Source organism: Hermetia illucens, chromosome 1, assembly GCF_905115235.1.
Source record: "Hermetia illucens chromosome 1, iHerIll2.2.curated.20191125, whole genome shotgun sequence".
Taxonomy (NCBI): Eukaryota; Metazoa; Arthropoda; class Insecta; order Diptera; family Stratiomyidae; genus Hermetia; species Hermetia illucens.
Window position 1 is genome coordinate 177,289,998 of NC_051849.1, and position 25,604 is coordinate 177,315,601.

Below are 25,604 nucleotides of genomic sequence, written 5' to 3' on the forward strand. Positions count from 1 at the left end.
GTTGAGAAAGCAACACCAAAGTTAGGCAGGCATTCCTTCAGGCACACCTCGAAGATGTTAGCGAAAAGATTGGGTCTAGCCTTCATGGCCACCTTCAAAGCTCTATTAGGGATGCCATCCAAAACTGGGACCTTATAGACCCAATCCTGGCACATATTTCCCCTAGCTCGTCCTCAATAACTGGAGGCATCACGCACTCTTTAACTTAGACCACAGAGCGGAAGGCTCGCTCTGTTGGTGGTGAGGAAATAAAGTGGCAACAATTTCTTTCAGAAGGCTTGGATAGGTCACCTGGAATGATCTTCGCAGCATTTTCAATACCACCCTATAAGACCCACCGCAAGGGTATTGGCATCTTCGCACAACTATTTGAAGCAGATCTTCTTACTTTCGCAAATCTTCTCCTTTAAGCGGTTCCGCAGTTGTCGATGCGTATCGTCGTTTTTCTCTAAGTCTCTGGTAAAGCCTCCTTGTCTGAAAACATGCAGCTCGCGAACTTACGATTTCGTTCTTCCCCTTCTTCCCCTAGTAGTTAGGTTACATACTAGTAAGCAGACGCCTGCTGTGCATAATAACATGGCTTCCGTCACCCATTGGATGATCTGGGTAACTTTTTCTATGGCCGTACCATTCTGGGATATATCGACCTCAAGCGCCACAGAGAACGTGCCGCTCTCGAAAGCTTTCGCCGTCTAAGCCGACAACATACCAAGCACTCTGAGAGCTCTTGGAGTTCGATTCGCTTTTACTCCCCGTGCAGATTAAATGGTAGTCACAGTGAGTGTAGCTCTTACTAACTTTGCCTAAAACGGTGCCCACGTATGTCAGGACCAGGCCTCTTCCTCTAAAGGTGTATGAGGTTCCAACATTCACAAGAACCACGTCTAGCTCCGCGAATGTTACAAGCAGACCCCTTATATTCGTTGTTTAGGTACGCATTAAAAAAAAGGCTGTTGTGATCATCAACATGAAATTTTCGGTAATATCAATCCACTTCCAGACTTCACGTCTCTATTAGAGTAGTGTGAACATTGAACTCGACCAGAAGGCCGGCCGAAATAACGGTGGCTTGATACGCTGAATGGGGATTTAAAAGCCTCGCGGTTGCATTTAGATTAAGCATTTGATAGAACCAAATGGCGACACCACGCCAGGACCAGAAAACCCGCTGATTTGAGGCTCTCCACTGCCCTGCCATATGCAGCCGCCACCTAGGCTCTGACAACAATGGCCCCCAAATCTTACGACAGGGTAACCTGAATCTTATTAGAGGTTGTGGGGATAACATTAGGAATTATAGTGTGAAACACGCTGTGGAACGACTTATACATCGAGGAGAGGTCATTTTTCAACATCCGGATTCCGAATCATCAAACAATAGGTTTTGGGATTTCTTTCCTTTAATTTAAGAAGTTCTTTAGCTGCCAGGATGGGCCTGCTGAAATGGAGAGGCGACTCAAAATCGCAACTCAAATTGCAAAAATCTGGTACAAGGGGTGGTTTGGTCAGCCTCAAGCATCTTCTCAGAATACAAGCAGATATTGAGATGAACTCGTTTTCAAAATATTTTGAGGATTCATAACGGACGTAGCGGCATACTCTATAATGGGCCCTACTACAGATCTATAGAAATTGACGGCTTTACGGGGTGTGAGACCGCAAGGAAAACCTGTTGAAAAACTAATCAACCTATCTGCCTTTACGGTTTTAGGAATAATGGAGTTCAAGTGCTCTCTGACCAAACTGACCCTCGTTATCTCCCTGTCTAAAAAAGTGATGAGTTTGACATGGGCAAGGGTAAGATTATGAATTTTAATAAGCAAGGGTGTTACCGTGCTTCTCTTGAAGGATATATATTGGGTTATGGTGATTGGTAGGCCCAATCTTCGGGATTCACCAGCAAACGCATTTACCTGTCTTTGCAAACATTTGGAAATCGACAACCAATCGCCTCCAGTGGCCAAAATGAGAAAATTGTCCGCATATTGAAAGATTTCTATGCTATCAAAACGTTTATTATGCAGGGATGTTGTATAGACATTAAATAACATTGGACTTAAAACGCATCCTAGGGGAATGTCATTTCCCAGTTGAACACTGTTCAGCCCTAGTTGTAGGCGTCGATTGGACATTATCCTTGACACCCATAAAGCAATCTCAGCAGGAAAGCGGAAATGTGGCATTATGTCGCTGAGGGTAGCCAGATCGGCCAGGCGTTCTTCACATCTAGCACCACAGCCAAAACCTGCTGACTTTTACCTTTTGCTATCGGAATGTATAAAAAGATATCATTACTGCAAGCAGAGTAAATTTGCCTACCGAATAGGCATAGATGTTAGCAGGCAGAACTTTTTATTCATCAATGAAATTATGTGTGTCCGGATAGCTGCGTGGTTAGAGCACAAGACTGTCTTACGGAAGGTGGCAGAGAGATTTGTATCGTGATTTGACGTCTGATACCAGTCGACTCAGTTGTGAATGAGTAACTGAGTCAAATCAGGGTAATAATCTCGGCCGAGGGCAATGCTCACCACATTGCCTCCTACAGTCCACTGTAGTGTACCGTTACGGTCTTGAATGAAGTGCTCTAACAAACTTTAAGGCCCTCATCCAATATGGGTTGTTGTGCCAACGATTATTATTATTAACGAAATTATTGATACGAACCTCGATCATGGAGTTAAGCAGTTAAGCAAACACATTATTGAGAGTAATAGGGCGGTAACAGGCTGAAAGTTCTGGATCTTTCAGTGTTTTTGGGATAGGTACAACCCGAATAATAGACCAGTCCCCAGGATCTGCACCACATGGGGTTGAAGCCCTGTAGCAGTGCAGAAAATGTTTCCGGCGCCAACCAGCGTACATGTTGATAAGTAATGTCAGTACAAATTGATATCTAATGACGATCGGCGTACAGACCGGATACCCGACGACGTTTTGATCAGAAGATAGAAGTGGCAGTGGAAAGGTTACATTAAGTAAAGGCGACGACTCCTTGTGGGTTGCACCATGCACTGGAACCTATTTTTGCAGGGTAGCTGATGGAACTATTTGACATTGAACAGTAGATGAGGAGTGCAAGCTTCTTGTAAAATCGTGGGAGTTTCGCATTGCCCGAAACCGATGGCGCGTATGTATGGTTGACGGGATATGCTGCACGATTAATGTGTTTCCGGACGGCCCAAGCAATTAGAGCGCTGGGCTTACGTATCAGAAGATCGCGGTTCAAATCTCACTGGCGACGGAGGGATTTGTTATCGTGACTGGATGTCGGACACCAGTCGACTCAGCTGTGAATAAGTACCTGAGTCAAATCAGGGTAATAATCTTGGGCGAGCGTAATGCTGACCATATTGCCTCCTACAGTCTACTGTAGTGTACCGTTACGGTCTTGAATGAAGTGCTCTAACACACTTCAAGGCAGTGATCCAATATGGATTGTTACGCCAACAATTATTATTATTATTTTTTATTAATGTGCGTAAGGCGCTCATACCACGTGCTCTATTAAAAGATTTATCCATGAAATAAGAGAGGTGCAATTACTAGTGTCTTGACTGCGGTAGAATTAAATTCAACGGCGAAGACAGCCCGGCATTATCTGACGCCAGGACTATATTGCAAAACCAAAGGAAAGACGGATGGCTGCAAGGCCTGTGGCGTCGGGGGTCAGCGCTAGAAAGTGTTTCAAATACTCAAGCATTAGCAACAAACAGAAATGCAAATCGGCTTGAGTTCAGTACCCTGAAATCTCCCTTTGCCAATACAAATACGGAGCTTCAATGCTATAATTTCGTATATTTTTTTCATTTCTTGATTCCTGTTTGGTCAGCAAGCAACAGCTTTGATTGAGTCTAAGGGAAGAGGATCTCATGCACCAAAACTTAAATAGATTAAGTTTGTACATTCGCCTGCTATTTGTTTCCCTGCGTGTCATCGTGAGCCAGTCAGTGGACTCCTACTTCGTTGGGAATCCTAAAAACAAAGCGACTCCTGATATTTCATCAATTTCAAAATGTTTCTAAAGCCCAGGACATTACTTGCATTCCTCAAAACTGCTTTTCATAAAATCTGTCCTAATTCAAATACTGAACTAAAGAAACCCTAACAAGCATTTATGGAGACGAATGCAATTTACTTTCTGACTCCAGAGTGGAGCCTACGCAAAAAAAAACGCAAGGAATTGTAACTGTAAAACATGAAATATATTTTCGGTAAGGCTATCAACTGTAATAAAAAATCTATTACAAAAGTAAAGGAATTAGACTTAAAACTACCAGCGTCCTCGTCCTCCGCCACCGCCTCCTCCTCCTCGACCACCTCCGCCCCTGCCTCCGCCGAAGCCGCCACCACCACCACGACCTCCTCCACCACCGCCGCCGAACTTTTTAAATCCTCCCCCGCCGCCGCCTCCTCCTCCGCCGCCACCGCGATTTCCGCCAAATCCTCGTCCTCCACCGCCACCTCGGCCGAATTTGCCACCGCCTCCTCGTCCGCCACCTTGGCCTCCCGCTCCTTTAGGTCCTTTTTTCTTGGGCCCTTTCGGCTGGGGTGGTTTAGGCAGAAACCTCGACAGCGGCAACAATTTCTGGGGGTCAATGAATAATTGTTGGGCCTTCTTCAAGCTGGACGCCTTCATGTTATCGCTGAGCTTCACTGACACGGAGTAGTCTCGCAATGTGCCGAAAATTTCATCGATTTTTCCAATCTGTTCCTTGTTTTCCAGATAGATGGGAGCGTTGAAGTATGGCACGTCTTCGATGCTAGCTTTGAGGATAAGGTCGTCCTGGCAGGTGTATTCGAAGTTTCCAAAGGGAATCACTCTATCAGGAGGGCCTTGGTCGAAATTACGACCTCCACCGCCACGTCCGCCTCGGAATCCTCCGCCACCGCCGCCACCACCTAACCAAAAACATTTGCGGCTCAATTTTTTTCACTTTCTTAACACAATTTGAACTTACCTCGATTTCTGAAGCCACCGCCACCTCCTCCTCCACCACCTCTACCTCTAAAACCCATTTTTCAGTGCTAAATATGTTCAGAATTGACTACAAACGCTTGGTCGTAACAAGCACACGCGACGCAGACTATGTTGTGACAGAATGTATTTGAGGTTAGGATGGCGGCATGTAAACTGTCAACGTGCTCGCTACAATGCTGCCACATGGCGTTGATTAAATTTCCCTTCACTAGGAAATTATGGGTTTTCTTCCCCAAGTGAATTTTGTGTTTGAATTTATTTATTTCTTATCTAAAATTTACTTTTCAACTTTATATTTAAGAGCTATTTCCATATGAACTACATATTTGCGTTAATTTATAATGAGCATCTTTTGGAAACAGTGAATATTTGTAATTCAAACATATATCACGAAGTGAAGAAAAGATTTTAAGTTCTATTATCTTCTCACCAAATTAAACTATTATGAAGGAAATTGGAAGATTTGATTAAACCATTATCAACAATTTGTCTTCTTCTTCTAGATTAATAGTTATGGTGCCAGGAGTCTCGTAATTAAATATCGTCCTATCGACCTGCATGACGGTTTTCATTTAGAATTGGAAGCTATATACAACTTTGTGTCGCCAGTAAGCCACGTTATAAATTGCAAAGATTATAATGCACTCTACGTGGGGAAGTTGCACCGCGTCCTAGAAGAACTACTGTGCCTCCTTAAGGCTCTAGTGCATCTTTTAACTATAGGGGGAAGGAATTTTAAGATCTTCCTTACTTCCAGATGTTTAAGCTTCGCATCGGGTATTAATTATTGTCCCAGGTGCCTCTACCTATTCCCCCCACAGAATCTAAAGTGTCAATAAATATGCCTTTGTTTTCTCAAGTGATAATTTCGCCTATAGACTTAATCCTAAGGTTCTCCTTGACGAGATTTAAAAAATCCTGCGAGCTTTAAGGTGCATATTCTCCCGAGGCTACCCTGGTTAGTTCGGCCAGCCCCAACCCCTATGAACCCTTTCCCCATTCCACAAAGTGGTTTTGGTCCGTTTAGCGGCATTCTTGCTTCTTTTCTAACCAGCTCGTCCGCGGCTTCATTGCGTTGTAACCCCATACGGCTTGTAATCAGGAGTATTCAGGCCTTCTTGTGCGAGCTAAGCAGATTCAGTCTATTAAAGAATAACCAGACTAGTTTAAAATTCACCTGGTTGGTCCTAAATGCTTTGGAAGCCGCCTTGCTATCGGTCAGAATCTCAATACTCTGCTCGTTTGAAGGTTGAAGGAGGCACATCTACCTATGGCGTATATTTCCGTCTAGACTATACTAGTGTGCTTACCCATTTGTTCAACGTCCATTTTCCTTGGACCAATGACTCCTACATCCGCTCCCACTCTTGCGTCGTACCCATTAGTATACCAGGTAACCAGTTGCTGGTTGAACTGCCACGTTCTACTAGTTTGCCATGCTACTCCATCGTGTTCCAAATATCCCTTCCCTTGATATTAGTATTTTGGAAAACCGCCTAAAAAAGAATGTTAACTTTCCTCCGATTTCTGCAGTTTGCCCTCTTTACATGTAAAAACAGTCAATCCCAAGAAAACCTTCAGGGATGTTGCCCACGTCTTCATTATCCCAGTGGTACACACAAAAGATACCACGCCTTATGGGTATCTCTCCTGAAATTTGTGAGGGTACCGACAGCTTCGCGCTTTCTTTTTGCTCCTCAACTATTAACTCGTGAACATCAAGATGTTTTGAGATATTCGCGCACAGAACTGAAATTAAGACCTTGTAAATGGTAGGAGGACAAGTAATTGGTTGAAATTTTGAAGAGCAAGAGGCACCCTGTTCCTTGGGGATGAGAAAAGTTATTCTTTTAGTGAAAAATTCTGGAACTAATTTCAGACCGAGAATCATCTGATTAAAATGATTTGCCTATACCCTGCCAGTGTTCTTCAACTATTTCACCCAGAAGCTGTGAATCTTATCAACTCTTGCCGCCTTCCAATCACCTGCCTTCTCAAGGGCTGTTTCTACATAAACTTTCGTTATGTCAGGCATGGTAATTTCTGAGAAGGCCTCGCATGGACGCATAAAATGTAGGAGCCACGCTGCTTCTAAATTGCCACGGCTAGGTTGACTCCAAACACTTTTTCTCAAGTTTTCTGCCTAATCCAGATCGCGGTTACTTACACGACTCGAATTTGTGAGATTTTTATAAAATCCCCGTTTATTCTGGAAGAATAAGGTGTTGTCTGTCCTTCGCTGAAAGCTCTTCTGATACCTATGGATGCGATTGGAGCATACCGCAAGTTTCTGCTTCAGCGCCTCGAGGATTTCTTCGATTGGTATCTCATTGAACAGATAGTAGTTTTCAATGATGTTCGCAACGCATCTGTGCACTCTCGGTGATGGGTTTCCAAGCATTGATTGCGTGACACGGCCAATCTCCTATCTCAGCTTTTCGACCCTTTCTTTGAGCCTCGAGGATTTCTTCGATTGGTATCTCATTGGACAGATGGTAGTTTCCAATAATGTTGGCAACGCATCTGTGCACTTCTGGTGACGGATTTCCAAGAAATGCTTGCGTGACATGGACAATCTCGTTTCTAAATGTTTCGACTCTTTTATTGAACCGAAATAACCAGAACGGTAAATTCCTCCTGCGCATACCTCTGTTATTCACTCCAAGATGTCGATTATGGAGACGAACAACTGTGGCAACTCCAACGTAGACTGGGCTGTGAACCTCTGCAGCAGTAATCTCGCTAGACAAACGATCAGCCAAAATTTTGTCAACGGCAATAATGATGTTAGTAGTTGCCGAAGTAAAGTTTAGTTTTGGGATCTTTGGCCTAGCGTCGGGAAGAATCTCAGGATATTCTATGAATGTGATCTGGAATGCGGTCAAAGCCCCATTATAAATTGGGTCGACATCCCCAGTTACTAAGCTTCTTCTGACTACTGGGTTCATGGAATGCCTTACTGGTGGGGTACTTGTATTGGTCCTTTGACTAGTCCGGTAAGTTAATGACTCCACGCCGAACTCAACTGAAACTTCTTGGAAGATTTGTTGCTTAGTTGGAAGAGCATCACCCGATACGGGTTGACGACGGAAATTAGGTTATGAACGCATCATGTAGTCGGTGTCTGTACCCTGATGGACTCCGTTCTTAATCCGTGATACGGCAATAGGCTCGGACGATTACTTCATTGAGTTGGTTCGCCAAAACCATGCGACGCCTAAGTCTTCCGTTCCTGATAGTTGGCATAACCGCCAAAACATCCAGGAGCGAGAAGCCGCTCTGATGTTGTTGAGCGTTTGTTAACAGTGTTGGGTACTGTCTTCATGTTCCTGGAATCCGATTAAAATTATTTAAAATGTCTCCAATTTTGTTTCCATGAGTATTGAGGAAGCAGTCAACCCTGCAACAAAGTCCCAATGTTGCAATGCTCCACGGTTACCTCCAAAGATAGGGGAGCTATTTAGGGGGGTGGGGGTTAGGGCGCTGAAATACACTGTAACGTCACTGCAATTCTTTCGATAGGCGCGTCGATTCCTTCATCCCGGATTTCGGATATTTTAAGAAGGTTTACTCCCCCATAAGGAAGGGAAGGGTTGAGGAGGACGAACATAAATGGAAAAGTTTTGTTTGTCCGCAGCTACTTATTTATACGATTAACGCGCGACATGCATAACTAATTCGGTGGATCATGTCATTATCCGCAACCCATGACCCGCGCTTGGTCGCATGCAGCTCTGCGTTTGCCACTCAAGGTGGGATTAACCTAGTACGCCTTTATATATATATATTTACATAGGGCTACAAGATTATTTAAGGATAGAAAGTGACTACCTCCTGAGCGTTCGAGCCAGAGCCTGTACACAATAATCGCTCAGGTATAAGCTCATAAAATCTAAAGGAGCCCGAATTTTGCGGCGCATTCTAGGACAGTTAAGCTCGAATTATGTAATAAAAAAAGTTCGATTTTTTTGGCTTCCAATGTGGTTTCACTCTTAAGGGGGTCATGCTGTGTGTCGAATCCGAGGAATCGATTTTTTTGGTATCAATTGTATCCCGATATAGTGTAGAATATTTGGGCAAAGTAATTTTTCGATATTCGGAGTCGTTCGGAAATTACACTGTTAAAGTAAAATGTCATATGTCAAGTTTTAGTCGATCGCCACAATGAAGCGTGCATTTACCGGTCCGAATGACTTCACATATGTTTTTTTATGGTCAGTTAAGACTTTATGGTTAATAATCACATTATAATTTTTAAATGCATTCTTGAAACTTCTTGATCATTCCATCGAAGACGCCTTCTCGCAATTTTTCCACGATCGGTACAACTCCATATCGATCGCGGATATCCTCATTTTCCAACATCTTCGTCTCCATTACTGCAAGACACCATTCATTGTCTTTTATAGTCGATCAACACTCAGAACCATAGAGAACGACAGGACGGACGACATTGCAGTAAATTTTAGGTTTGAGATGTTCGTTCATACGTCGACTACAAAGAGCACCAGTTGTGGAACGCCACTTCATCCAGGTTGCGTTAATGCGTGATACAATTTCATAACGCAGTTCTCCATTGGCTGTTAGCATTGACCCGAAATATTTAAAGCGCTCAGTTTTGGGCAGGTCACTGTCACTGACAGTGTTTGTGCCTTTTTCATTAGGGTCGGTCGTCAAAAATTTGGTTTTATTCAGATTCAATCTGAGACCGTGTTGCATGACGCGATCATTCCATTTTTGGACAAGTTGCTTGAGATCATTTTTGTTATTGGCCGTTGGATGTCCCGTGTGGCGGTGTCCATAACAAGAACAAAGGCGAGGAGTGAGACGGCGCTTCCTTGATGAACAACAGAGACACGAAGCGCTTTTTATATGCCCGCCACACTTCGAATTTTACTTTTTGGATCATGGTAGAGCAATTGAACCCTGCGCACTTAGAGTTATCGTAGGGCATACCAGAGGAGTTCATGTGGTACACGGTTAAACGCTTTCTCCAGATCCAGACATACAATGTAAGCAGGCCGTGCTACTCACGGTGTTTCTCCATGATTAACTGCGCAGCATCTATTGCCTCAGTACTTCCGCAGTTCTTGACAAATCCGGCTTGATTCATGGTTATTTCAACGATTTCGCGAATATGGTTGTCAAGAATGCGTTCAAAAATCTTCATGGTATGGGAAAGTAATCGAATCGGACGGTAATTTGAATATCCTGCTGAATTATATTTCTTTTCCCATATTGAAACTGTGGCACTTCCTTACCAGTCAGATGGTGTTCTACCTTCCTGAATAACTTCAGCTGCACTGACAGTTACGTCATTATGCTTTACGTGGGTACCTGTCTCGTGGACTTAAGACACGGATTGATTTTGTGACCACATTCAGAGCCCCGCCGCAGCAAGCTATAACGATACCAGTCTATACCGAGTACATGGCTCAGCATTCATACTGGTGGATGCAAGACCTACCAAAAACTCTAACGAACCAAGGAGTACGGCACCCGTGTTGAAACGCAACACCACGTTGAAAGCCGAAAGTCTCTGTTCGCTTGAACGTAACCACAACCCCCATGAAGCTCCTACTAGGGGGCCAACCGCTACAACCGAGCTGAACGCACATACAACAGGAATTCTTTTGAAGTATGGGAATTTAGGGGCTATTCCAGTCCCCACGGTACCAGTATACCCCTTGTAAGGTTTCGTGACTATTGCTACTTCAGATGAGTCCCCGTGCAGACTCGGGTCTGATTGCCCCTTTGGAGCATTCGCCTACTTCATCACGGCCGGCAAGCCAATGCAAGACAGCGTCTCCTGGTGCACCACTATTGAGGTTCTCCTCAGCCACTTGGTTTTGATTCAGCCGAGCTGCACTGACAGTGAAGTCCTCGGTGTTTAACGTAGGTACCTATCTTGAGACTTAATCCTACGGCCCTCTTCAGGCACGGATTGATTTTGTGACCACAATCAGAGCCCCGCTGAAACAAGCGCAACGGTACCAGTCTATACCAAGTGCATGGCTTAGCATTCATACTGGTGGATGCAAGAATTACCTAAATCTCTACCGAACTAAGGAGTAAGGCACCCGTGTTAAAACACCACGCCGAGGCCCGAAGGTCTCTTCTCGCTTGAGCATAACCACAGCCCCCATGAAACTCCCACAAGAGGGCCAACCGCAACCAACCGAGCTGTACTCAGATACGACTGGAATGCTCCTGAAGTATAAGAGTCCAGGGGCTACCTCGGTTCCCATGGTACCAGTATACCACTGGTAAGGTTTCGTGACCGAAGCCACTTCAGATGAGTCCCCGTGCAGACTCGGGTCTGATCGCCCTTGCTAGGCCTTGGAGCATTCGCCTACTGTATCAGGGCCGGCAAGCCAATGCGATACAGCGTTTCCCGGTGCCACCACGTGGAGGTTCTCCTCAGCCACTTGGTTTTGGTTCAGCCGACAGGGTTGCCGCCCCATCTTCCTCCCCGCCACCTCAGCGCACCAGCTGCACTGACAGATGGAATTGCTTCAAACGCCGGCAATGATTGTGGAAGTGGGGGGTGAACAAATTCTTCAGTTGAAATCTGCTCGAAATATTCGCGCCATCTATCCGTCGCGGCTCGACGGTTGGTAAGCAAAGCAGCATTCTTGTCATTAACGCAACAGAAGTGTTCGATATCCTGTGTGCGTTCGCTTTAGCTTTTGGCAAGTCGATACAGATCTCTCTCACCATCCCGAGTGTTCAGTTTGCACCTGAAGCGTTGAGCTTCTCTCTTATCACTTCGCCTCCTTCACATGGAGACAGCGACTGCCTACTCTGGAGTTGTGTAATTTTTGCAGAGTTTCTGCGTATATAAATTTTTTTATACCATATGTCTTTCTTTTGATAATGATAGACTTCATTTCTTTCAAACGCATTAATAGAGCAGAGGGATCTACTTTCAATGAAATGCTTTAGCATGCTTGGAAATCTAGATCCAAATTGAATTAATGCGCCATCGATTATTGTTTTAAGGCGGAAAATCTACTGTTATGCCTCAAGGGCTATTACTAAAAAGATTCCTACTAAAGAAAATTTTTTAATATTTCCAAATGCATACGAACCTTACTTATTTACATCCTTTTCTCCTTGTTACAGGTATATCCTCATTATCAAGTTGTGGCGATCCAGACCGCCTACCAGAGCTGCCCCCAGGCGACGAACAGCGGCTACAACGTGCCGCTCTTCATCTTCAACAGAAACTCATCCTTCGAGAATGGTTGAAAGAGCACCGATTGCAGCACCACTACTCTCGCCTAATTGCAATAGAAGTTGCGGCCCTAGAAGACGTGTACTGGCTAGAAGACTCGCGAGCTAGCAAATTAATGGGAAAAGATTGGCAAATTTGGTCGCAGGCTCGTCAAAATTTGCCAACTTCTAAGCCACATTTGGATGCCCTCAAAGCGCAGTTATGGTCAACAGTAGTTAAATCCAGTCAACATCAAGATGCATGGACTTGGGGTGGTATGCTGGTCGTATCTGTATCGGTGGCAGGGTTGGTTACTTTGGCTGCTATGACGCAGCCTGCATTAGCTCCTGAGGCTCGACATTCTTTACTTCAGTATGTTACTGGAAAATATTTGTTACCTGCTAACTGCAAAGTGATATGGGATTGGACAGATCCGCATCGAGTGGGAGGCACAATGTGTTTCCAAGTTCGATTCTTTCAACGTAATGGACAGCCTTATCCTATCTGTGATACTGATCAATTTTTTGTTGAAGTGACAGAAGGCACGAGAAAGGTGAGTTATTCATTTTGAATGAACAGTTTTTTTTAACATCATTAGCAAAGGAATTAGCAAAGGAATCCACGGAATACTTCCCATTCGAGTGCTCCGTATATCAAAACATTACATTAATACAATGCATCACTATGGTTTTGGTGTTCCAGGGTTAAGCCTCTCTATCAACAAATATAATCCCATTTCCCTTTCCTGAGTTACCCACATATTCTATTACTACGCATATACTACATTATCAATAAGCTAGATCCTTAGAAACCTATGCAACCATGGTTTGAATTAGGAAGTAGTTAGCCGAAATTTTAAGTAAAAAATTTGACTTTGAAAATGTTTTCCTTTACACTGAAGAAGGAAGGAAGGAAGGATATCTTAAGATAAAACACTGAAGAAGGAGAGAATTGGTCCTCGAAATACGTATTTGTATACATTTCAAAATACTGTTAGTGAATAGAAAGAAATATCTTCAAAGTCAAATCGTTCATCTAAGAAACCAACTGGAATTCAAAACCTGTAACAGAATATTTGAAGCCAATCCAGTTAAAGTTGAGCTGCAAGTATAATAAATGTTGGTACCCTAATTTGAATTCATGTCTCTCAGAAACCAAGGTAGCGGAAACTATAGCTGTAGAAAGGTAATGTGCTCGAAAACTAAATTTAACTCATAAAAACAAGTCTCTCCTCTATGCCAAGGGGGCTAACAGCTCTACTTTACATAATCTCTGTCTTATTAATGGCAGTTTAGAAATATTGGTATAACTATTCCTGAATTCGACCAGGTTATACAGTTCCGATTCCATAGCCTACATAACATAATGACGAAATTTATAAACGATACCACGATCACTTGGTTGGGGATAAAATCCGACTCAACAGGTTGGGGTTGGTGGGTCACCTAATTCGTATAGGTGAGTACCTGTCAGGGCGACCTAATCCAAAGGGCTGCTTAAGATATGGATTGATTTTGTGACCGCAGTCAGAGCCCCGTTGAGATAACCACAACGGTACCAGTCTTCACGGAGTGCGCGGCTTAGTTTATTCATGCTGGTGAATGCAAGACATACCTAAATCTCTACCGAACTTATGACTACGGAACCTGTGTTGAACCTCAACACCACGTTTGAGACCTGAAGGCTCTTGTTTGTTTGAACATAACCAACAACCCCCATGAAGCTCGCACTAGGGGCCGATCGCAAACAACTATTGGCGGTTCAGGGGCTATCCTGGTTCCCATGGTACCAGTGAACTCCTAGTAAAGTTTCCGACTGAAGTCACTTCAGATGAATCCCCATGCAGACTCGGGTCTGATCGGCCTAAATAGGACATGGAGCATTCACCTTCTGCATCACGTCCAACAAATCAAAGTGAATACAGCGTTTCCCGGTGCCACTACGAGGTAACAGTTCAATATACAGACGAAGCGCATGAATACAAGAGCTAATTAAATACGAGCCATCCATATATGAAAGCAGGTTGTACCTGAGAGGAAACTGTGCGGAATATAGTATACAGGCGGATCAATGAGTGGCCACATGGAATCATCATGACATTGATTGCACTGTTCCGATGATCAGACAAGCTAACTTAAGATAAGGAGGGCGTAGCTACATATTCTACTGGTGAATCTTCCGGAACTGTGCCAGGGATTAGTCACGAGAGGACTTTACGTTACAATCAAATTCATAACAGGAAAGATCAGTATAGTAAATACCAGAAAAGCACAGAAGCTTAAGGCTCCAGCAGCGGGAGTTCGGAAGTTGTTCTTAAATCAGCAGTTTCAGGTAAACTTAATCAGAATAAAAGTAATTTTAAAGAAAGGTCAAGCTTTCCACCAGAAAGGAAGGACAAGCAAAAGGAGACAGGTACATGCTAACACTGCCAGAAGCCAGTTATTTGAAGCGCGACTGCCAATGGTGCAAACGATGAAGGAATAAGTTAGAGCACACGGGTCTGGGATGGAGAACAGGAGTATTGGGATGTACAAGTTGAATTTTACATAGGTGAAAAGCCAGAGCTGCACATGAGATATTTTGGTTTCTAGGGTTGCCACTCTTCCTAAGAGAGAAACGGAGAAAGTGGGACGTGAAGGTACGAGCAGGAATCATTATACGCTAACATGGCAGCGCTACAGAATACAGGATAATAGCCCGCAATGCAATTGTCACTCCTCCTTAAAGTGTGGCCTATCCACCACCACTTCCGTCTTCCGATCACAGTGCCCACGAGTGGCAGGCCTGTGCGCCGACCAAGTTTTTCGTTTTAGATTGTGTCAGGCCAGCGCACTCCGATGACATGACGCTGACAGGTATTGACGAAAGCTTGGAGCTTTTGGGTAATCATCATTATCATCAACGGTGCAACAACCGGTATCCGGTCTAGGCCTGCCTTAATAAGGAATTCCATACATCCCGGTTTTGCGCCGAGGTCCACCAATTCAATATCCCTAAAAGCTGTCTGGCGTTCTGACTTACGCCATCGCTCCATCTTAGGCAGGGTCTGCTTCGTCTTCTTTTTCTACCATAGATATTGCCCTTATAGACTTTCCGGGAGGGATCATCCTCATCCATACGGATTAAGTGACCCGCCCACCGTAACCTATTGAGCCGGATTTTATCCACAACCGGACGGTCATGGTATCGCTCATAGATTTCGTCATTGTGTAGGCTAATAGCAACAGAAAAAGAACACAAGCACAGAGCAATCTCAACTTGATCTTGGTGTTGAGATAACTGCATTTTTAGATTTCAAACAGGACAGCGAAAGCAGAATTGCCGGTGTTACTGCGTCGGGCAACATCTAGTTCGGTGCCACCGTCCGAAGAAAGCACGCTTCTTAGATGTACAAAATGATCTACGCTTTCGATGCTCTGCCCATTAATGCAGATAGGGAGAGTACAATGACCCATCAGACTGAGAACCTTGGTTTTGTTGGTGTTTGTCTCCAGTCCAATTCTACCAAAGAGGGGCATTCTTCCCAAACCCAGAGCCATTTGGCCAAGATCCATGACCTGGTGAGAGAGCAAGCAGATGTCATCAACGTAGTCGAGGTGTTTGAGGAAAGATGTCATCGTGCATTGAATTCCTCCAGGTCCTCCGGACAAGGCAGTATGAAGAACGTCACCGTTAACAAGAAGAAATAATGTCCGTGACAGGATATAATCCTGGCGGACTCCACTTTGGACCTCAAAATTCTCCAAGATTTTACCTCGGTACGGCACGTGACATTTTGCGCCATCGTATGTGGCTCTGATAATAACTATTAGTTTTTCCGGAATGCCCCTTCTCCGTAGAGTACTGCAGATACACTTCCTGTTCACGCTATCGAAAGCTTTCTCTAAATTGATGAAGAGCAGATGCAGCGAAGATCTAAATTTTGCGCACTGTTCGAAAATGATCCATATGGTGTTGATGGGGTCAATGCAGAAGCGAAAAACCAGTCGCGTTGCAGGATTACTCCTGCAATTGTCACAATCAAAATCTCTGGGTATTTGATGATCATCCCCTTGATCCACCCCTGGGAAAGGCCTCGAATTCCCAAGATTTCCGTACGAGTAGAAGTACCAGATCTGCAGTAACTGTTCCTGTAGCAATGATTAACCTTGCCGCCAAGCCAAGCGGCTTTATTCGGTTGTATTGATGGCCGAAATGATTTCCTTTCTGCTTGGAAGAACCGTCCGTATCCGTATACTACGGTAACTTGCCATTTCATCTACAAGACGAACCTCACCGGATGTAATATGGGTAAGAACCATGGCGAAGTGTTCTTTCCACCTCTTCAGTTGTTCATAATCGTAGATGAAAAGTCGACCGTTGATGTTCTTCACCTGATCATCGCAAGATTTACGACCACATGGAATCTTTTTCGTGGTGCGGTATACATTTCTGAAATCATTACGATCTGCGGCATCTTCCGCTTCTCTGATCAATACAATAGTAAATTCTGCCTTGTCACGGCGTGCAGTACGCTGAACTTTTCAGGATTTCGCTCGGTTTCGTGTTACGAGCGCGCCACACCCGCCATCGCTGACAGTGGTCATTAGAGCCTTCACTCCCTTCCGACCATCGACCCGCTTCCACGATTCCGCAGTCAGCCAGATCTTACAATGCCCGGTCCGGACGTGGCCGACGACCTGTCTAACACCTGAGAAAAGAGCACTTTTGATGGTGATATTCTCAGGCGGGTTACTCAGTATATCTGCCGCCTGGCCAGCAAGATAGCTCTCCTATTGTTGAGGGACAGCTGGGTTATACAATCGGTCGATTTTGAACACCGAATCATAAGATGGTGATCTCTTTTGAGGCCGATGTTAGCGCCTCTCTTCTTACACATATCCAGCAGACAACTCCTAAATCTACTACTGATCGCGATCTGATTACTCATACAGTGTCGGTCCGTTGAAACCTAACTGACCTTATGGCTGGCTCTGTGTTCGAACAATGTGCCACCAATGACGAGGCGGTGGAAGTTGCAGAAATCTACGAAGCTCCCAACATTACCGTTGCGGTCGCAAATACAATGTTTCCCCATCATAAGTCCGAGCAGGGTGCTGTCAGATCCCACCTCGGCATTCCGAACACCCATCATGATCAAAATGTCACCATTAGGAAGCCTCCACTGAACTATGTTCAATTTCTCGTAGAAAACATCCTTCTCCACTATATCGGAAGTCTCTGTTGGTGGGTAGCATTGTACAGCTGTGATACTCCTGAAACTGGAGCGGAATTTTGCAGTTAGAAGTCTGCCAGAAGCTTGCTCCCAGGTCGAGAGAGCGCACCTTCCGGTAGAAGTCAGAAACAACCCGATACCGGATTCGTGTCTGCTACCACTTGACTTTCCAAAGGCACATTGGCGCAAGATTGAGAAGATTCCTCTCCAGAATCCCATCATCTTACTTCCCTTAGGCCCAGAATGTCCTGTTCTGAGGACCCTCGCTGCCGTTATCGAGGAGCGTGCAAATATTCCAGCAGCAGAGGAAGAGATGAAATTACTGGATGAACATCAAGCCTGGGAAATGACTTCTCTAGGCAGGAAGGCAATCCCGTATAAATGGGTTTTTAAAGGAAAAACCGACGGGATGATAGGACGAGCTACAAGACTCATTTAGTCGCAGGGGGGTTATTGTAGCGGTATGTCGAAGATTACGACAAGCCGTTCACTCTAATTTCTAATCCGGTCACTGTAATCAAACACGAGGTGGTCGCAGTCTTACTATATTGGTGACATAACAGAAGTTTCAAGTCCGGTATTTAGATGTGCAGAATGCATACCTGAATGGAGAACTGGATGAAGTGATCATTACGAGGCAGCCTGATTTATTTTTCGTACCAGAGCGAAAAGGCGAGGTTGTGAGATGACGCCTATAGGGGCTGAAGCAGTCAGCAGAGGTTTGGAAGTTGGCGGCAGCAGTTATTCTCGGAGAACAAGGGTTCAGAAATGGAAGTCCAGAGACGTGTTTGTACGCAAAGGCAGAAAAGGATGGACCAATAACCTACTTTCTACATCACGTCGACGATTTTGCTGTGGCTGGGGTAAATCCTAAGATTAAGAGAGTGAGTAACCAACTGAGTAGACACTTCTAAATAACACTTGAGGGAGTCAGTTACTACTTGGGGAAGTAAGTCAAAGGGCTAAAAATTGGCAAATTATTGGAAGAGAACGAATTACTGGACGCAAATCAAGTTGTCACAGCAATGGAGATGCCATTCCTCGCAGCTTCCAGAGAAAACGCCGTGGGACTGGGAAACAACAAGTTGTACGGAAAAGTGATGGGGTCACTTTAATAAGCAGCTACAGGGCCAACACAGGGCTTTGCATTTGTAATCGGTTTGCTGCACCTGGGAGTGGAGCATCGAACTCAAGGTGATTGAAATGGGGCCAAGCGTGCGATATGATACTTAGCGTCCATTGCTAGCGCAAAGATGAGAGTTTCCTTTGCAAAATGTGCTAGTTTCAATTTCTACACGGGCATTTTGGAAGTTATTGTCTGCATCTTGATTGGCTTTCCGCACCAATGCACTAAATTTCGACTCTAACTTTAACTGCAATGTTATCTAAAAAAATGGGTCTTCGAATGCACATACATATATGTTACAGTATTGGCATTACCATTATACTATTGACAGATAAGGAGAGGAGAATTCTTAGGGGTTCAGATTTGTATTGTTTGCCTTCTAGGGAAGCATAACCGGGCACGACTATTCGAATAACGAGCAAATGTTTTTTTGAGTTACAAAATCCTCCCTTTATCCTCCATCAATAAAGCTGGGCCAAGTTAGCTTTGAGCCCTCTGAGTCTGCCATGATTTTGGTATCTCTTTTATCATTGTTCTATCTATGATTATTTTTGGCTTTATAAATTTAAGTTTCTTTTATTTCAGGTTGTTGCTATTAGCGAGCTAGGATCCTCTACAGATCCTAATAATGCGAATGTAGCAAAAGTGAAGTTCACTGTTCGTACCGCCGGACAATATAAAATTTCCATTATGATTGGATCCAATCATATACCTGGAAGTCCTTTTACGAAAACATTCGTTCCAGGATCTATTGATGCTCGTCGTTCGCGTTTTATTCGACCCGCTAGTACTGTTGTCTGTTGCGCAGGTGCTCCAACGTTGCTCCATATCGAGCCAAGAGACGAATTCGGGAATGGTTGTGTTTTCACCGCTGATGAAGATCCTGTTGAGGTAAGATTTTAAAAAATGTACGATTTTGAATGTTGATTTCAAGAGGAGAGGATTTCATGGTTTAATTTGCTTGTGAAAATTATCTGTCACGAGATAGGTGGACATCCGAGTTCAGTAAAGTTAAAAACTATATTGGTTTCGCCTAAAATATGATAACCTGTAGTTAATGAGTCGGTCCTAATACCCTTAAGCGGAGAGCAATCTCTGCACGATTTAATATAGGTAGACTATTATCAGTGTCCTCCCCGCTTCAGTTAAGGTTTGTAATTCTTAGAGGCGTAAAAATAAGTTCACCAAACTTCGTAGAAAATCTACCAGTTGTACTTTTGTTGCTGTAGTAAATATGCCAATTCTGGCAGGAAAGTTTTGGTATAGGTGCAATCCTCATCTAGAGGGAAAATAATCATGTCCAAAATTAATCACCATCACCTCCGGTAAATTGTCGCCTCAGCTAGGATGGCGGAGTGTGGTATTTTGAGGAACTAAGAACAAATTGTCTTTTGGGTCTCTTCAAATGTTTTATCAAAGGACCGACATTTAGGCGTTATCACTAGGTTTGCCGCTATGCTCTGATAGCTCGAGTGTTGTGAGCTTGCGTTCGGTACTAAAGTAAACTCGCTCGGATCAGGTTTACTTACCCCGGTTGCATATTTGGTCCGGGTGGAGTCGAGACCTTATTTATACGCAATACTGGTCTCAAATTCAATTAAAAGACGAAGGTTTGAAACACTGAATAAAATTCTCACTAAGAAACTACACGGAACCGAGAAAGCAATCAAGATAGTATAAGGTCAGTATAGCTGGGACAATTCCAAAACCTTGAATGCTACCCAACGACAGTCCAATTAAAAAGTACATTTAATGTCGTCAACTAATGAAAACCATGACAGTGGAGAGCTGAATTGCGTTTCCCAGCGTCTCTGCTGAAGCATCACCTTAGCATTAGGAATGAGTTTGTTCACACGAACGGTAATTATTTAAAATTAATAATTTGTGTTAAGTCTTAATGTGAGAGAGTGGAATAGGCAGTCCTGCTCTCTGCAGTATGGGGCGCTAACGCCGTGGTGTTGGATGAAGCCTCCAATTGAGATATTTTTTTGTTCAACTGCTATTTGTTTTGGAGGGTGGGAACATGTTTCTTGTATTGGTTTTAATTTTCGCAGCTTTGCCCAGTATGTCATATGCTAATACCATGGTATCGACTTTCGCTCAAGCCCAGAATGTCCGGCTACTAGCGCTGGGACTTTCGCTCAAGTTGGAAAATCGTTGTTGAGGAGCGTATACATATTTGGAAAACCAATTCGTGAGTGTTGGACTCACACAACGGTACACTAAACACCTAACAGTCATCAGAGAACTAGCCTGGAATCGTTTGACACATTAATTCGGGCTAGCTCTTTCACTCTCCCGGCTCAGGGAGGAGAGGGGAGAGGAAAAGGGAGTTGTTAGATCAGTGAACTCCTTGCCATCCCATCCCTCCACCGGTCGAACTCAATTTTCTTCGCAACAGGAAGAACCCGAACGTCATGCGCAACATGACTCCATCTGCCAGCGCTCCTCAGCATCTCTCTGCAAATGTTGTCAGAGGAGAGCTCCCCTGTGCCTACATAAAGCTGCTGGCGAAAGCCATCCTACCATTTACAAGAGAAAAATGTGTGTTCGGCATCGTTTACTACTCCTCCTTGTACCTTCGAATCTTGTGCAGGTAAGACTGAAAATCCCCATGCCCCCTATAAGTTGGGTAAGGAAATAATCAATCTCACTATGCTTTTACTTCCGCCATGGATCTAAAATGTCGATGAGTCGCGCAGTCTATCTGCTTCTTAGCACATTTTGAATCTTTGCTTTTGCGGCTGTAGATAGCTTCACGTTCGTTAGAAAAGAGGGCAACGGGGGTCACTTCTCCCGGCTGTAGATGGCGTTACGTTACTTAACAAAGAGGGCGACGGGGACCACTCCCGCGATCCCGATCCGTGATCCTGCCAATGTGATTACTGGGCCAACCTGATGTTCTCTCGGTTGACTGTTCGAAAGCCGAGGAGGACGAATGGCAAGGACCGCGACCACGATGGATCGTCGCGAGCCATTAAGGTGGCCTTTAGCGTCCGGTGCCAATCGGTGCCAGGGTTCGTTGCCTCCATTTGAACTGTGAATGGTATGCAGTAGTCCTGTGCCGTTTGAAGCCAAGGAGCTTACCTAACTCCAAGAAAAGAGTAGTCTCAAACCACATTCCCTGGTCCGTGATAATTACGCCTGGTAAACCAAAGCGGGGGATCCGTAATGTCAGTTAGGAGTATTGCTTCAGGCCACCGCGTAAATCTGTCGATGATTGTGGGGCAATACCTTTATCCGCGCGAGTCTCGCAAAGGGCCAATGATGTCGAGAAGGATGGTGTAGGAGCGCTTCATCGACCTAGGGAAATACGCCTACTTCCTTTCTTACGTGCTTGTTGACTTTGCACTTCTGGCACGACATGCACTGTCTGGCTCAAGAGTTTACGTCCTTGTTCATGGACGGCCAGAAATATTTTGCAGTGACTAACCGGTTCATTGTCCTGATGCCTGGGTGCGCAAGATTGTGTATTGTGCGAAATACCTCCCTGCAAAAATCCGCCGAAATGAATAACCTAGGTCCCTTGCCTCAGGTAGAGTGTGTAGGAGTTTGAGTCGAAGATAGGAAACTCCTTGAACTTGTATTTGGAGTTTGCCTTCAGGCTCTGAAGCTCTGCGCCTCGGCAAGTGTCGATTGTATAAAGTTTATAGCCAAGCCCTCATGGGTCTTCATTTATCTCGTTGACTACGTTCTGTTAACCGCTTTGTTTTTATTTATCGCGCTGCGTCTTGTTTTTGATGATCTATACTCTGCTTGTATAGTGCGTGCCTCGCCACAGGCGTTTAAACGTTGTGCTAAACGGAATTTGTGACACTCCTTCCGTAGGTCGACAATTTCTGCCTTCCACCAGTACATATAAGGCTTGCCATTGCTAGGGCCCCTCCGAGGTATGGCAGCTTCACAGGCTGTCTTTATCAAATATGTGGCCTTGAACGATAATCAAAGGTCGCAACTGGTAAGTTCGTTCTTTTCCGAGGCGTGGACATTGTTTCGTCAGCAAGAGGAAAATTTCGGATTTACAGATTGCTATCTCGGTGGGGCAAAGATGCGTTGAGTTGATAGTGGATGCCTAGCCCTCGAGACGCTTGCTATTTAAATTATAGTGCGGCTCCGTCCTTTCTTGAGACCGTCTTTGACGTAGTTGAAAAATCATGAAAACTTTTCTGTTTGCACAGAAACTAAGCGACGGTTGAATCTTTAGATTTTTTTAAATCCAGCATAAGATTTTCTTTTTGAGTTTGCCTAAAGCCGTTCTCAATTTTTACAAACCAAAGAGTTCTAAATTTGACTTGAATTTTTCAGGGACATTAAATTATGTCCATTAAAGATATGTTCACACTCTCTCGTAATAATTCGTTTGATCGTTCTTGCAACCTTTCTCCTTTTTAGTGTTTTCAAATGTTTTTTATCCTGATATACGCCCTTCTGATCATCATCATCAACGGTGCAACAACCGGTATCTGGTCTAGACCTACCTTAATAAGGAGCTCCAGGCATCCCGGTTTTGCGCCGAGGTCCATCCATTCGATATCCCTAAAAGCTATCTGGCGTCCTGACCTACGCCATCGCTCCATCTTAGGCAAGGTCTGCCTCGTTTCCTTTTCTACCATAGATATTGCCCTTATAGACTTTCCGGGCTGGATCATCCTTATCCATACGGATTAAGTGACCCGCCCAACGTAACCTATTGAGCCGGATTTTATCCACAACCGGACGGTCATGGAATCGCTCATAGATTTCGTCGTTACGTAGGCTACGGAATCGTCCATCCTCATGTAGGGGGCCAAAAATTCTTCGGAGGATTCTTCTCTCGTACGCGGCCAAGAGTTCGCAATTCTTCTTGCTAAAAACCCAAGTCTCCGAGGAACACATGAGGACTGGCAAGATCATTGTCATTGTGTAAGAGCTTTGACCCTATGGTGAGAAGTTTTGAGGGGAACAGTTTTTGTATGCAGAAATAGGCTCTGTTGACGAACAACAACCGTGCGCGGAATTCATCATCGTAGCTGTTATCGGTTGTGATTTTCGACCCTAGATAGGAGAAATTATCAACGGTCACAAAGTTGTAGTCTCCTTTCTTTATTCTTCCCGTTTGACCAATGCGATTTGATCTTGTTGGTTGGTTGGTTTTCAGTGCTGACGTTGCCACCATATATTTTTATTTGCCTTCATTGATGTGCAGCCCAAGATCTCGCACCAGTTGCCGCCTGCTCGATCTGGATGAAGGCAGTTTGTACGTCTCGGGTGGTTCTTCCCATAATGTCGATATCGTCAGCATAGGTCAGTAGTTAGGTGGACTTAAAGAGGATCGTACCTCTTGCATTTACCTCAGCATCACAGATCACTTTCTCGAGGGCTAGGTTAAAGAGGACGCATGATAGGGCATCCCTTTGTCGTTGTTGATGTCGAATGGTCTTGAGAGTGATCTTGTTGCTTTTATCTGGCCTCGCACATTGGCCAGGGTCAGCCTAGTCAGTCTTATCAATTCCGTCGGGATAACGAATTCTCTCATGTCCGTGTACAGTTTTACACCGGCTATGCTATCATAGGCGGCTTTAAAGTCGATGAATAGATGGTACAACTGTTGTCCATATTCCAACAGTTTTTCCATCGGTTGTCGCCGAGAGAAAATCTGATGTGTTGCTGATTTGCCTGGAATGGTATGGGCCAATGATGCTCTGAGCGTACGGGGCTATCTGGCCTAGCAAGATAGCGAAGAATATCTTATAGATGGTACTCAGTAACGTGATACCTCTATAATTGCTGCACTGTGTGATATCTCCCTTTTTATGTATGAGACAGATAATGCCTGGTTGCCAATCGTCAGGCATTGATTCGCTGTCCCACACCTTGAGCATCACTTGATGAACCACTTGGTGTAATTGGTCGCCTCCACATTTAACCAATTCGGCTGTAATTCCATCGGCTCCTGGCGACTTATGATTTTTTAGCCGATGAATTGCATGCACTGTTTCTCTTATGGTGGCAGTATTTGTCCGTCGTCTTCAGTTGGCGGGACCTCCAACTCGTCGATGTTCTCGTTGTTCAATAGCTCATCAAAGTACTAAATTCATCGCTCCAATATGCCCATTCTGTCGGAAATCCCTCTTTGTCTCGGCAGGATGAGCATCGAGGTGTATAAGGCTTCATCCCAATGGAAGTTTTCCTTCCTTAACTCAGGGAGTGTCGTTGTTTTATCATCAAGTATGATGGAAGCTGCCTCTACTTGAGCTTCCCTATGTCACTGGGTCTTTAGGCCTCACGTCCTTCCGGCTGCCTTTCACTACTATTTTCTTAGATTGGAGCATACTATGATTCACCAGGGGCGTCATGCGTACAGATGGTAGCCTCAACTGTTACAGGCTTATTTTCAATGGTCCATCCTCCTGCTCCCACCTGCGGGATTGTAGCCTTAGATATCACACAGATATTACAGTACCCATTGTCGAGGCCAACATGCAAAAAACCGCGATTTTTAAATTCGCGAAACCTTACACCATGAAAGAGTTGGCTCATGCATCAAATAATGGACGAACTTTTACTTATTCACCCTTCCTAGAGTGTATATGCAGTTGCTCATGCATTAATAAGTATTTCTTTGTCTACCAGAAAGTGTTTAATATTTTCCAACCCACAGTTTTTTCCCTATCGTTCCTATACCGCTTAAGTATGAAGCTCAGTGACACTTTGCTTTATATATTCATATTACTTACATGTCGCTCCGGTTTAAATCGGGCAAAATACCTTCGTGTTAAAGATCAAAAGGATCTAAATGACATACAAATCTGGTTCACGAAAATTCATTTCCATTTATGCAAGGCACGCGCCAAATTCCGCACAAAGCATTTAATACTGCAAATTCAGTATATCTCTATTATCTCCTTGCATAGTCAAAGGAAGCGTTTATCCTGTCCAAGTGCTCTTACTTACGTTTACTAGCCTCTGCATAATGAAGGAAAATGCTCAAAGTATTCTTGAATAACGGGCTTACTCCCTACTGCTTCTATTTCCACACTTAATAAATAACAAACCACCAGACAGGATTAAGGGATTGAAACTATCT

The 25,604-nt window shown here is 44.3% G+C and overlaps 2 protein-coding genes across 8 annotated transcripts in view; one reads left to right on the plus strand and one right to left on the minus strand.

The window, feature by feature from the left end:
• LOC119661141 (apoptosis-resistant E3 ubiquitin protein ligase 1) overlaps positions 1 to 25,604 on the plus strand; it is a 109,038-nt gene that overhangs the window by 69,524 nt on the left and 13,910 nt on the right. For all 7 annotated transcript variants that reach the window (XM_038070343.1, XM_038070344.1, XM_038070345.1 and 4 more), the window contains 2 exons: positions 12,107 to 12,750; positions 19,124 to 19,429. In XM_038070343.1, the coding sequence (XP_037926271.1) occupies positions 12,107 to 12,750; positions 19,124 to 19,429 (950 nt within the window). The remainder of the gene's footprint in view (positions 1 to 12,106; positions 12,751 to 19,123; positions 19,430 to 25,604) is intronic.
• Positions 4,184 to 5,087, minus strand: LOC119661142 (probable H/ACA ribonucleoprotein complex subunit 1). The gene is made up of 2 exons (XM_038070349.1): positions 4,962 to 5,087; positions 4,184 to 4,902 (listed from the first exon to the last, which is right to left on the minus strand). Exons 1-2 carry the CDS (start codon positions 5,017 to 5,019, stop codon positions 4,274 to 4,276), a joined length of 687 nt encoding a protein of 228 aa, XP_037926277.1. The 5' UTR covers positions 5,020 to 5,087; the 3' UTR covers positions 4,184 to 4,273.

Excerpts from the sequence above, each read along its gene's own strand:
- LOC119661142 (XM_038070349.1), bottom strand. The coding sequence starts at position 5,019 with ATGGGTTTTAGAGGTAGAGGTGGTGGAGGAGGAGGTGGCGGTGGCTTC. Across the intron at positions 4,903-4,961 it reads CGGTGGCTTCAGAAATCGAG|GTGGTGGCGGCGGTGGCGGA; the intron begins GTAAGTTCAAAT and ends GTTTTTGGTTAG.